The sequence below is a fragment of the Hemicordylus capensis genome, chromosome 2, assembly GCF_027244095.1.
Source record: "Hemicordylus capensis ecotype Gifberg chromosome 2, rHemCap1.1.pri, whole genome shotgun sequence".
NCBI classification, from domain to species: domain Eukaryota; kingdom Metazoa; phylum Chordata; class Lepidosauria; order Squamata; family Cordylidae; genus Hemicordylus; species Hemicordylus capensis.
In genome coordinates this window covers 251,684,924-251,698,671 of record NC_069658.1, presented here as the reverse complement: position 1 = coordinate 251,698,671, position 13,748 = coordinate 251,684,924, and the positions used below count along the sequence as shown (strand labels likewise).

General features: G+C 47.4%; 1 protein-coding gene and 1 long non-coding RNA gene across 4 annotated transcripts in view; one reads left to right on the top strand and one right to left on the bottom strand.

The window, feature by feature from the left end:
* LOC128343138 (uncharacterized) overlaps positions 1-5,301 on the top strand; it is a 43,687-nt gene extending 38,386 nt beyond the window's left edge. Inside the window, exons 4-5 of one of the 2 annotated variants that reach the window (XR_008315345.1) lie at positions 254-399; positions 4,369-5,301. This is a non-coding gene — a long non-coding RNA (uncharacterized LOC128343138). The remainder of the gene's footprint in view (positions 1-253; positions 400-4,368) is intronic. The other variant, XR_008315344.1, reaches the window with a different exon arrangement.
* Positions 1-11,042, bottom strand: part of LOC128343114 (zinc finger protein RFP-like) — a 31,493-nt gene extending 20,451 nt beyond the window's left edge. Inside the window, exons 1-5 of one of the 2 annotated variants that reach the window (XM_053291649.1) lie at positions 10,951-11,042; positions 8,090-8,620; positions 6,283-6,378; positions 4,444-4,674; positions 1,514-1,536 (exon numbers count right to left, since the gene is read on the bottom strand). In XM_053291649.1, the coding sequence (XP_053147624.1) occupies positions 1,514-1,536; positions 4,444-4,674; positions 6,283-6,378; positions 8,090-8,506 (767 nt within the window). In that variant the 5' untranslated portion in view covers positions 8,507-8,620; positions 10,951-11,042. The remainder of the gene's footprint in view (positions 1-1,513; positions 1,537-4,443; positions 4,675-6,282; positions 6,379-8,089; positions 8,621-10,950) is intronic. The other variant, XM_053291650.1, reaches the window with a different exon arrangement.
* Between the last annotated feature and the right edge of the window lie 2,706 nt (positions 11,043-13,748).

The following is a 13,748-nucleotide window of genomic DNA, read 5'->3' as shown; positions in this document are numbered from 1 at the left end:
CTCTAGAGGGTTCTTGGCCATGGAGACAAACACTGCCTGTTAATATGTCTGCGGCTCTGGAATACACTCTCTGTTGAAATAAGAGCATCACCTTCTCAGCTTGCTTTTAGGAAGCTCCTCAAGACGTTCCTGTTTCCCCAGGATTTTAACTGAAATTTAAATTGTAATGTTTTTATTTACTTAAGACTGTTTTTATCTGTTTTATGGATTTCTTATGTTTCTTATGTTTTCACTTTGTACACTGCCTATAAAGTAAAGTTGTGCCCTCAAGTCGGTGCCAACTCCTGGCGACCACAGAGCAATGTGACTCAGAGCCATGTGACACAGGAGCTCCGCTTCTGCTGTCCCAACCATGTGATCTCTCCGGAGGGAGGGAGCAATCTGAGCTGCTCTGTAGAAGTAAGAATCTTTCAATCTTTGTGTTTGTGTGTGTGTACATACGTGTGTGTGTGTGTGTGTGATTCTCTCTCTCCCACCGCCTCGAGTTGCTCTCTGTAAGATTTTATCTCTGATTTTTTCCTATGTGTGGTTTATCACCCCACCCCACCCCATTTCCTAGGGAAATGGTTATCTCCTAAATCATAAACGTGCCGTCAAGTCAGTGTCAACTCCTGGTGACCACAGAACCCTGTGGTTTTCTTTGGTAGAATACAGGAGGGTTTATCATTGCTTCCTCCCATGCAGTTTATGATGATGCCTTTCAGCACCTTCCTATATTGCTACTGCCCAATATAGGCATTTCCCATAGTCTGGGGGAAAACATGCTAGCAGGGATTCGAACCAGCAACCTCTTGCTCCCTAAGGAAGTCATTTTCCTACTGCACCATTAGGTGGCTTACATGGCCTATAGAGATGTCTATATCAGGCGGTATAGAAATATGATAGATAAATGTATACATACATACAATGTGGAATAATAAGGGAATTAATTCTGCTCCCAAGAGAGAATGGGGAAAAAATTCCACAGAAGTACTAAAGAGACAAATGTGGAAGCCACCACTATCTGCATTTGTAATTAATGAGTGAACATATTACACCAATCCCAGAGAAAAGGGCTCATTGAAGAAGCAACCAAAGTGATTTTCAGCTCTCTTTACTTCCACCTGTTGAAGCTGAACGACACCCAGCATTCTTCCCTTCTAGAATAGATATCAACAAGTATATGAAGTTCACTTTCTACATAAATGAGGAGATATCCACACTTTACGCTCTTGAGAATAACTGAAAAATAAAAGGGCCATTTCCTTGCCCCCTTCCACATGTGTTCAGTTATTTCAATGCGTGGACATAAGGGAAAATGGGAGGGGAGGAATGACCCCTTAGAGAATTCAGGGCTAGATAGATTTTAAATGAACTGTTAAGGGATAAGAACAGGACAAATGGATTTTGAAAATATAAAACAGAGTGTAGATCTCACTTCTGTCCTAGGAGCCAGCCTGGAGGGCTATCTATGTTCTTCACACTCCAGATGCGAGACTAGATAAATGAAGATAAATGAGTGGGATCCACTTACCACTGGAGGGCGTTTCTAACTTCCTAGAGGGAACAGAGAAAAAGAAGAGAGAACTCAGTGGCTGACATCCTAACTATTGTAGTGTGAAGAACATGAGCTCTGTGTCCACTCTGGAGACTTCCTGTAACTGTGCAGCGTACAATGGAAAGGGCAAATTTTGAGGACCCTTCCTTCTCTTCAGAGTGCCCTGTGCTTTGGATAAATATGCCCCTGAGGGTAGCAAGTCCTTAAGGACATACTTCCAGGTGGCACAGAATGCTTCTGGGGAAGGATGAATGGGAGGTGAATTTCGCTTATTACTCCTTCCCCCAAAAGCATTCTGCACAATCTGAAAAAATGTCCCTGAGGACTTTCTGATCCCCAGGGACATATTTATGCAAGGGATGGAGTGCTTTGAAGAGAAAGAAAATCCCTGAAATTTGCCCTCCACACTAAGCACTGCATGCTGCCTTCACGGGGAAGTCATCCACCATGGGCAGGAAACTCTCAGTCCTGCACCCACTCTGGTAGGTAGGATGGCAACCAGTATCTGCCACAGTGAAAAGGAAGATGTTATTATCTCATGAAGCTAACAGGCAAAGTGGAGGGTGGCCAGGTTAAGGGAGGGCTGCACAGTCTTCTTAAAAACATATCAGCTGACACAGCTAGTGGTTGACACCAAGACCAAATTACTCAATAGTACTACTTAGGAGTTGCTCTAAAGAACTAGGACTAGTTTCAACAGGACTTAAGATCAATTTAGCCTGGATGCCAGCCAGTGAATATATTGACCCAAACGAACAAACATAGGCATTCCCTTAAAATGTGCAGTGAAACATCTTCCAAGAGGCCTTAAACTCCACTTCACCTGGAAATATCCAGATAGGTTTTCCGAACCCATACAAGCATGCTTCAGACTCACCACCACATCTGCCATCTTGCCCTGCACTGATTTCTGCAGCAGAGACCAGTCAGTTCCCTTTGCTCAGCAGCTCACTCAGAGAATGCGGTGCCTGGGTCTTGCTGCCAGGCTCCTATTCAAGGAGGAGCTCAGCTGGCTTCCAGGGGCATCAGGAGATAACCTCACCAGAGCCTCTGTTGCTGGGGAGGAGGGGAAGGCTCTGACTGTGGCCTCTTGTGGGACTGGGGGCTGTGCCCAGATGGGAGGTCCCAGGGCCAGCAGGCTCCTATTCCTACCCAAGACCAAGCACTTCAGAGGTCTCTCTCAGAAATTCAACTAGCTTCCTTTGAACAGTCAGTCAAATGTATTCCTCTCTTTCATGGCAAGGACATACTCCTGGAGGGTAGCATAATTTCTTAAAATAAAGTGGACACCAACAATGGCAAAGAATCCCAGCCAAGGAATGTTACTTAAGAGGTTTATTGGATAAGGCCAGGCATCCATCTTGTCTAGCATTGTATCAAAAACAATTACAGACGTAGAAACCATAAATAAGAAAGCTCTAATTAAAGACATAGTAGCTCTTAAAAGATTGTCAGCATTATAGCAATCCATACAGGAAAGGCTGGCACTGAAAAATAGCAAGGCATTAAGATGGAACATCTTATTCCATTATTCCAGCATCACTGGAATGCTGTGGGTTGGAAACAACATTGTCTGGATTCTCCCCAAAGTGCATGAATTAAGAATTTATTTATTTATTTATTTGATTTATATACTGCCCTTCCAAAATGGCTCAGGGCGGTTTACAATTAAAACAAACCTATAAAACAATGAAAAGCTAAAACAAATTAAAAACAATAACACAACAACTAACAATTTAAAAACATTTTAAAACAAAAATTAAACATTGTCCCCAGACCCCAGCTCAAGAAGACACGTAGACTTAGTATGGAAGAAAAGGGCCACAACTTTGTTAACTATTACACAAGGCATGGCAGACTGGAACACCAGGTGATTAATCACCCTTAGAGAACAGTGCGGGCCAATAGAAGCAGGTCAGAACTCTGAAATCCTACCCAGCGCCCTACTGGGCGACACACCCGGGCTCGGGAATGGGCAGGTACACTCCACCCAATTCCTTCAAAGCCGACCCCCCCTTCTGTAAGAGAGGATCTGGATACTTCTAGGCATTCGTCCACCCCGGACCGCACAGCCCAAAGGTTGGAGAAGTCCTGAAGCAGGGTTCATGGCAATCATTCTCCCCGTGCCGCACCGGCTACAAAGGAGCGATTAACCAATCACCCCTTTTACATATCCAAGGGTGCTCACCGATGTTCTAACCCTCAAATTACCACCCTGCCCGCACTGTTCCTGCCATTGCAGCCGACCTAACTCTAACTACGCACCCAGGACACAGAACAGAGTAGGCGAAAAAAACTCCAACAGTGACCAATGCGTTGGGAGCAAAAAATTCCTACTCGGCCCCTTCAGGCAACCAGTCGCTAGACCCGCTCTGTACCGGGGAGGGAGGGAGGGGAGAGCTCCTTCTCCTGTGACTGCCTGGCCCCAACTGAAGAGAGAATAGAGAATGGGGCGGGGATCGGTCGATCCTGGCCGAAACACCGCCCCTTGACCAAAAGGGTCAAACGGAACCCTTCTTGGGCTTCATGCAGGACAGGCTGGGACAAACTCCCTCCCCTCTGCACAAGGCCGGGGGTGTGTGTGTGTGTGTTAAGTAATTAAAAACCCTAAATCAAATTAAAAATTAAAATTTTTTTAAAAGCCCTGAAAGGCCAGGCCAAACAAATATGTTTTAAGAATGACAAACACCAACTAAATAGTGTGGAAGCAGCTCTTTCACTGAAAACAGTTCACATTGAGGCCAATACCCTGCCCAGTTTATTTTGGATGCTCCTGTATTTAAGTCTTACAAGTGGAATAAACTGAGCACTCCTTTTACTTCTTTTTACAGTGAAAGAAACACATGACGGTTTCGAGTCCAACTTCCCCTGGAGAGGAGCCTGGGCTGTTGCTCCCACTGACTTACCTGCAGGAGTTGAGCCGCTGGCTGCTGGCACTTCTTCTCCATCCCCAGGATGGTCCCTTCGAGAGAGGAGAGCTCCTCGGAGAGTCTGGCCAAGTGCTCCTCACTCCTTGCTGCAATCTCCCTCTCCAGCTCTTCCATCTGGGCCAGCAGACGTTTCTCCTGTTCTTCTAAAAACTGGTGCATTTGTCTGAACTCAACCACTGCTTTCTGCTTCGCTGTTCCTGTTTGCTCCTGCAGTAAGCAGATGGAAAAAGGAGGAGAGCAGGCCAATGGTAGGAGGATAATCAGCCACTGCAGTGTCTTACGAGAATCCCATTGGAGATTCTCGTAAGGGATCTCCAATGGGATCTTACAAGGGATCTTACGAGAATCCCATTGGAGGAGCACCTTCTGACTTCTATCAGCATTAATCAGGGAAAGAGCTTCATCGTGGGAGATCAGACCATTCCAAATAACTGACGTATCTAGGAACAAAGCTACCTCCTGCTTTTTATTCATTCATTCGATATTTAATGGTTAATATTCACAGCGATGCTCATGGAAAAGAGCGTTTTCAGTTTGTGGTGTTCACACAGTTCCACAATCACGAATGGAAAAGGTACCACCCAAATGCATGGTGTGCAAGCAGTAGGCACATATATGGGCCTGTACAAGCAATTGTGTGAGAGGTTGTGGATAAATTGCCACATGTTGTGCTAGTGCACAAATGAGAATGTAACAGGCAAATTTATTTGTGTAGTTATGTTGGGCTATGTCCATATGCTTGAGCAACTGCATTTATAAATAAGAGGACTTATTATACTTATATCATGTCTACATTTATTTATATATTTATAATAAATAAGAGTACTTATTTAATTATTAGATTTATTCTGCCTTTATTGCAAAGGTTTGAACTCAAGGCAGTGTACAATAGAAATAGGTAAAAAATTACAGTTCACAAGAAAAAGAGAACCATAAGCAGCCATTAAAAACATCCTTACATTAAACAACCATGATAGAAAATATGCATAGTAAGACAGAAGTCCAAGACCACAAATATTTCAGCTTAAGAACTCCAGACAGAACAGCAACATGTCTGTGATGGATTACGGGGGTTGGGGGGGGGCTGACAAACCTCAAAGGGCAGGAAATTCCAAAGAATAGGTGCTACCACTGGGAAAGCCCTGTCATGGGTTACACACTAAGTCGAGTTGCAGGAACTATAGCAAGGACCCCACCCAGAAGATCCGGCTGCCATATTCCAGACTAAGTGGAGATTCCAAACACTTTTCAGGGGCAGCCCCATGTGGAGCACACTGGAACATAGGAACCTAGGAAGCTGCCATATACTGAGTCAGACCATTGGTCTATCTAGCTCAGTATTGTCTTCACAGACTGACAGCGGCTTCTCCAAAGTTGCCAGCAGGAATCTCTCTCAGCCCTATCTTGGAGAAGCTGCCAGGGAGGGAACTTGGAACCTTCTGATGCTTTCCCCAGAGCAGCTCCATCCCCTGAGGGGAATATCTCACAATGCTCATACATCAAGTCTCCCATTCATTTGTAACCAGGGTGGACCCTGCTTTGCTAAGGGAGCAAGTCATCCTTGCTACCACAAGACCAGCTGTAATCATTACTGCTGTAATCAAGTCTTGATGTGATCAAGCCATGGGTGATTGTGGCCTTGTCTACTGTCTCCAGGTAAGGACGCAGCTCTCACATAACAAGAAGCTGATCATAGGTGCTCCTGGCCATGGCTAGTCTGAATGCTTACTTGCAACATACCCAACAATGTTCAGTGCAACAATGCCCTAGATTGGTTCCAGTGCTTGATCACTTCCCAATAATACTGACACTTACAAGAAGGGCTTGCTTTTGCTTTTCTGTGTCTTCTTTATATGCCAGGGTTTTTTCTCTCTCCTTCCTCATACTCTCCAGGCTGCTACAGATCTGATCCTGACGAAGAAACAAAAGTTCCAGTTTGGTTCCATATTAGAGATTTAATATTATTAATATATATCAAAACTGTCATTGGGATAGAAACAGCTAGAGGTAAACTGAAACTAAACTAAACACCCTCCGCATCTCTTCCTGCAAAGATTTTTTTCATGAGAGGAGAGTTGGTCTTGTGGTAGCAAGCATGACTTGTCCCCATAGCTAAGCAGGGTCTGCCCTGGTTGCATATGAATGGGAGACTTGATGTGTGAGCAGCACTATAAGACATTCCCCTTAGGGGATGGAGCCGCTCTGGGAAGAGCAGAAGGTTTCAAGTTCCCTCCCTGGTTTCTCCAAGATAGGGCTGAGAGAGATTCCTGCCTGCAACCTTGTAGAAGCCGCTGCCAGTCTGTGAAGACAATACTGAGCTAGATAGACCAATGGTCTGACTCAGTATATGGCAGGTTCCTATGAATGGCATGGTTGCTTGCTGCCCCTCATTTCACTATCTAATGTGTGGTGTGTGCGCTCAAATCCCTTTGCGTCTGTATCCCACTGCAGCCTAAAACTAGATCGAAGACATTACAGATCCAGTTGGGAGTCTGGGTTTAACACATTTTGCCATGGGGAAGGGGCACTTCCCCATCACCTCCACTGTCCAAAGGATACTTTAAGGTGAAGTGTTCTGGAGAGCTATCTTACGTTAAAGCACGAGTTCCCAACAGGTGGTACTAGTACCACTAAGAGTACTTGAAGAGCTATGAGGGGGGATGGGGACTCAGAGCATCCTTTTTTTCTATGCTGCAGCCACACTATTTGTTAATCATCTCAGGATCACCGACTTGAAGCCCACACGTCCTCAGCGATGTGTCCACTGCAGGACAGGAGAGGAGGATAAAGATTATGTGCTGAAGCGCAGCATACTCCTCCCCTCAACCTGATTGACAGGCTTCAGAAAAACTGCATTGAATACTCCCATTGAAATGAACAGGACAAATGAAACTGTTCCATTAGTTTCAATGAGACTGTTTATGAGTAACTTAGTATTGATATGAGCCAGTGTCTGTAACAGCCTGTCTCCCTAATAAATTTGTGTTATAATGTATATATGTGCACACATGCACACACATTTAAATGTTAGTTATAAGATGAGCTACTCCAGTCACTGGCTTACATCCAGATTTAAGTTATTCATAAGCAGTCTTATTGAAGTTAACTTGTACATCTCAATGGGATGTAAGCCAATGTGGCTGATTGCCACACCAGCATCTTGAGTACCCTGTCTTAACATGTAAATGTTAAATGTTTAACTTAACGTTAGCCTTAATAGTGAAACTTCCTTCCAGCACACTTCTCAACCCTCCTGCTCCAGAAGTGAGAAAGCCAGCATGGTGTAGTGGTTAGAGTGCTGGACTAGGACTGCGGAGACCTGAGTTCAAATCCCCATTCAGCCATGAAACTAGCTGGGTGACTCTGGGCCAGTCACTTCTCTCTCAGCCTAACCTACTTCACAGGGTTGTTGTGAAAGAGAAACTCAAGTATGTAGTACACCGCTCTGGGCTCCGTGAAGGAAGAGCAGGATATAAATATAAAACAACAACAACAACAACAGGACCTGAAGCGGGGGGTCAGTTCAGTCCTCTCCCCCAACCAGGTGACGGGGCATCTCTCCAGATGCACTTTTGTGCAAAAGTTCTCATGCACCTCAATCCATGAAATTGCAAGTGACTACCTTGTACTCCTGGGCAGCCTCCTCCACAGGAACCACATCGTGCTCTCGGTGCTCCTTGGATCGGTCACACACCAAACAGATGGGAGCTTCGTCGTCCTTGCAGAAGAGCTTCAGGGGCTCCTGGTGCCTCTCGCAGACTCCCCACCCTCCTGCTTCCTGCCTCAGGAGCACATTCAGTTCTTTGGCTACTTCGATCACACGGGCCAGTTGCCTGTTTGGCTTCAGGTCTGTAGGCTGAACGCTCTCTCTGCACTGAGGACAGGAAGCGTTTCTCGGGGACTCCCCCCAGCACTTGGCAATGCAGGCTCGGCAGAAATTGTGCCCACAGTCTAGGATTACTGGATCTTCGAAATAGTCCAGGCAAACCGTGCATGTTGCTTCCTCCTGAAACCTCTTCCTCGGGCTGGGAGCAGCCATGGCTCAAGGCAGACAGCAGAAAAAGTCGACGGGCTGAGTTTCGTTTTCTTCTGGGCTCCTCCCACCCAATCCGAGCCGCAGCCCAAGCATGGGGCGTTCATCTTCCGGTAATTGCTGGAGGGGGCGGGGCGGGGGCAGAAGGAAAATTGGAATCCGAATCCGATTCCAGTGTTGGACTGGAGTGGACACAGAACAGAAGGCGGGACAATACTAGGGCTGCTGCTTTTCCCGGGGAATAGAGAGGCTGGCGGCAGCTTTCAAAACTGGCCTTGGATTCAAAACCACATGCACAGAGGAAGAACTTGGGGGATCTTTACTTTGAACATAAGAACAGCCCTGCTGGATCAGGCCCAAGGCCCATCTAGTCCAGCATCCCTTTTGCACAGTGGCCCACTAGATGCCGCTGGTAGCCACAGGCAGGAGTTGAGGGCGTGCCCTCCCCCTCTCGCCTGCTTTTAATCCCCCTGCAACTGGTACCCAGAGGCACCCCGCCCCCAAGGCTGGAGGTGGCCTACAGCCCTCCAACTAGTAGCTGTCAATAGACCTCTCCTCCATGAAATTATCCAAACCCCTCTTAAAGCCATCCAGGTTCTTGGCTGTCACCACATCTCCTGGCAGAGAATTCCACAAGTTAATTATGCATTGAACATGCCATTGCAGGCATTAGTCCAACAGGGGTGGGCAAATGTGGCCCTCCTGCTGTTGTTGAACTTCAGCTCCCATCGTCCTCAGCCACAGTTTATTGTGACTGGATGAGATGGGAGCTGTAGTCCAACAACGGCTAGAGGGCCAAGTTTCCCTGCCCCTGCTTAGGAGGACCATTCTTTTTTAATTCTGTGAGTGGTATTCTTTACCTCTGCCCCGTTCAAATCCTAAATGTAGGGTGCATTTTGGCAAGGAAAAATATGCCCTCTCCACATGTGCAGAAGTACTTTCCATTCTTATTTCCAGAGGTCAACTGTACGATGTATTAAAAATGGATGTTGAGTCTGTCTGTGTCCTGCTTCAAGTTAATCTCTCTAAAATAGCTAAGCTACTACTGGCATACAGAGCCACACATGAAAGTATGAGGAGATCTTCCATCATTTACTGGGAACCAGCTCTGAAGAAGAGGGTAATTATTTAACCTTTTTTGCCCTGTAGTTTCCTCAGTCTAAACCCATCCCGTAAAGCTGTAGTCCCTAGTCCTCATCCCACACCCCAAAGCCCCTCTACCTATGCAGCAACAGGGTTAGTCTGTGTGTGAGTAGTAGGAGTTTTCTGAAACTGCTCCTAGTTTCATGGGCGGGGACTCAAAGGGGTGTTTTGGATGATACTTTGTCACTGCCACCCCCACGAAGCCCCATTCCTTCTCCAGCTTGTCCTGTGCTACCAACAAGATGGTTAGAGAACAAAATGGAAGGAAAACTGGAGTCTTCCACATACATATTTCTGCTCCGTGTCCTGCTTCCTGCCATTTCAAACAGCAGAGAATTGACTGGATGATGGAGTATGAAGATCAGCGGCCGTGATGCTTGCTGTTGTGAGGTTAGAGGCTATGATGATGGAGTGATTGGAGACTGTACTGGTGCTGAATGTGGACTGGGGAGATTCCAGAGATGGCACAGCTGCTTTATCCAGCTAGCTGAAGGTGACCTGGAAGTTTTTTACACGGGGCTTTTGAAGCCCTTTAACTTGCATCTCCTTTGGAATAGAGGGGGTGCATTAACGTATTGGCTAGATCTACCCCGAAGTCCCTGCGAGTTATCGAGGAGCAGTTCACACATAATTTGGGTTTTTCACTGCACGTTAGGGTGTAGCCCGATTTATATCAGATATAAAAAAACAACCCACTATTTGTGTCCGGTTTTTGGGACAACTTTAAGTTCACAGTAAAGCCTCCCTGTAAACATGCGGTAAAACCTACTGTGCATAAGAGTCCCAGCTCTCAGAAGAGCATGCAAGTTTCCTCAAAATAATTGAGACCCATTTTTCATCCACCTTACTGTTCTTATACCCTTCTCCTCTTTATTCCATCACATCATAGCTTGTGCATCACTTGTTTACAAGTATCTTGATGGGTTCAAACCCTAGTTCCCCACTTTTCCATACCCCTAATTGGTTAATCTCTCTTGATCATGAGCCTGATACCCCATGGGTCCCCCCCTCACACCATACTTATGGGTTTTTTAACCCAGATCTGTCTTGTCAGATATGTGCCGTAACCTTCAGTTTCCCCCTCCTTGTTTGTGGGGTATTCCTCCTTAGTTTCAGCTATGCTGTGGCTATGGCGCAAGGCCTAGCTTCCTGAGTGTAACTACGGTAGGCCTGTCATGCACGTAACTACGATCAGGCAAGGGGAGGCAGTTGTCTGGGGGCCCCACTGCCTGGAGGGGCCCCCCAGAGGCACCTCACGTGATTGCCCATTGCCCCCTGCCCAGCCCCAAGGCTCCTCAGCCACTTGCCCTGTTCGCCGTCTCTCCTGCTTCTTCTCCTGTCCCGAAATGGAAGCAGCAGACAAGCTGCAAAGAGCTCCTTTTCTCCCGCTTCTCAGCTGATCGGCGGGTGGGCGGGGCTTCCACGGAGGCCTCCGTGTAGGCCTCTGTGAAGCCTGAACTCGAGTAGGGCCGGAAGCAAGCCAAGGATAGGAAGGAGGAGGCAGCCAGAGTGGCCACCACTGTTCTCTGCAGCAGAAGATCCCTTGCTGCCCTGCCCAACCCAGCCCAGCATTTGCCAGGTAGAATATAAATTCCTTTTTGTGGTTACCTAGCCCGCCCCCGCCCCCACGGATATATAGGGATCTGCTTGCCCTAGGGCTTTGATATGGGGGGGGGGGGACTGAGAAGTCTCTGAATATTTATTTTAAAATAGCTTGGAAAATTTGCTGGCTTAAAAAAAAACTATTTAAAAAGTCCTATAAGTGGCTTGTCTCATGGCAGAAAATTGCAAAAACTTCTGGAACAAACAGTATTATATTTATTTTATTCATTCATTCATTCCATATTCATTCACTTATGTTCAAGTTGTTTTGTAACCCAGAAGGTCTGAGTGAGAACTGTGAAGCATGTGTTGTGCTTTTATTTTATTTTATTTTTCTTGTGTGTGAACTGCTCTCCAATAACTCACTCTCACTCAATAACTGCTCTCCAATAACTCACAGGAACTTCAGGGTAAATCTGGCCAACATGTGAATGCAGCACCTCCATTCCAGAGAAGATGTGTGTTAAAGGGCTTTAAAAGCCTCTTGTGAAAAACCTCCTGGAATCGAACTTGACTGAATTTGTTCAGAATTCTGAGAAAACAAACATAGGCTCACCCTGCATGGTTGAAAGTCTCCTTTGCTAATCTGCAGCGAGGGGCCCATTTTAATCATTAGTGTTTCTAGTGTGTTCTAGGCATTAAAAGTAGCACAAATGTATAGTACTCAATGTATATCACTATATATTGTGAAGTGTGCGTGTGTGTATTCAGTGAAATGTATTTCCAGGCAGCATACTTATTTTGAAATATCAGACTTAAATCCTTGGGGGCCTGGGATGTAGGGGTGTGTCCGAACCGGTCCGGTGGCCATTCTAAAGAATGGCCGAACTGCCGGACCGGTTCGGCCCTGGCTGGTCCGGGTCCGGGTGGGGGGTATTGCTTTAAGGGCGGGAGGGCTTGCTTACCCCTCCCGCCTCTTTGCCCCCTCCAGCGCCCGTATTTAACAGAAGAACGGGGCGCTGGAAACCACCCGCCCCCCCGCCGCGAGCAGATTTTGCACAAAAACTACCAATACCCCTGCCGCCGCCGTCGCCCGCCAGCCCTCCCTCCCTCCCAGCTTCCCGCCCGCCCACCCACCCGAGTCCTCACCCGATGTTTTCGTAAAAAACGAGAGGAGCTACCGGACAGAGCTCCTCTCGCTAGGACGGCCTCCATCATACTGAAGCTTTGCGCGCGCGCGCGCACATGCGCGCGCCACGAAGGACGCTGATTGCCGGAGGCCCGGTCTACCCACCGGGAAAAGGCCGGGTAGACCGGGCCTCCGGCGATCGGAGGCCCAGTCTACCCGGCCTTTTCCCGGCGGGTAGACCGGGCCTCTGGTGATCGGTGTCCTTCGTGATGCGCGCGCGCGCAAAGCTTCAATATGATGGAGGCCGTCCTAGCGAGAGGAGCTCTGTCCGGTAGCTCCTCTCGTTTTTTACGAAAACATCGGGTGAGGACTCGGGTGGGCGGGCGGGCAGCTGGGAGGGAGGGAGGGCTGGCGGGCGACGGCGGCTGCAGGGGTATTGGTAGTTTTTGTGCAAAATCTGCTCGCGGTGGGGGGGGGCGGCGGGGGCGGCTGGTTTCCAGCGCCCCGTTCTTCTCTTAAATACGGGCGCTGGAGGGGGCAAAGAGGTGGGAGGGGTAAGCAAGCCCTCCCTGCCCTAGAAGGAAGGCCCCCCTTCGGTGCCGGTCCGGACTGCTCCGGACCGTGCACATCACTACTGGGATGTGTGGAGTCCCTGGACTTTGAGTGGGGGGGGCATTTTAAAATCTCATCTCTGGGCCCACTCCAACCTTGCTACGCCCCTGAGGCCTGTAATGCATTAAGAAATCTTGAGCTAGGATATGCCTATCAGCACCACTAACAGTAAGAGGGCACAAGTAGGCCTTTGCATCTGAAAACTTTGGCCAAACTTTAGTCAGTCCAATCTAATTTCTCACCAATACCTATCAATATTACTGAATTTTGCACCTTAGCACTAAATTGTACAGTCTGAAAAGGCAGCTGGCCCCTAATTGTTATTTTTAAAGGGGCTGTCTCCTCCTCCATCTCCTCTCCTCCTCCTCTATCTCCTCCTCCTCCTCCATTTCCTCCTAATACTCCCTCCAACTACTACTTCGTCCTCCTATAACTAATGGCATATTTTTCATTGCCACAAGGCTGTCACAAGCTCACTCCACGTAAGATGTTGGCCAGAAATATATGACACAATAGCCAGTAGCTCAGGTTTCAGTTTTACTGTTAAATAGTCAAGTTTAACAGTCTCACCAAGAATACAGGAGAAGCCCAAATTCCAACATCACAATTTCTCCGACAAAAGCTCCAAGCCTATTTGACGTGTTGTTTCCAACAGTTTGTTCAAGGCGCAGGCTGCCCGATTTATAGTCAGCAGCCACGTGCACTTAATCAACACTCCACTGCCTCCAGCTGCCATAGATTCAATCTGGCTTCTGGCCAACCAATTACTCCTTCATAATTCCCTCACCTGCTGCTGTTTTCCCCATCTGCATTCTCGAGGAG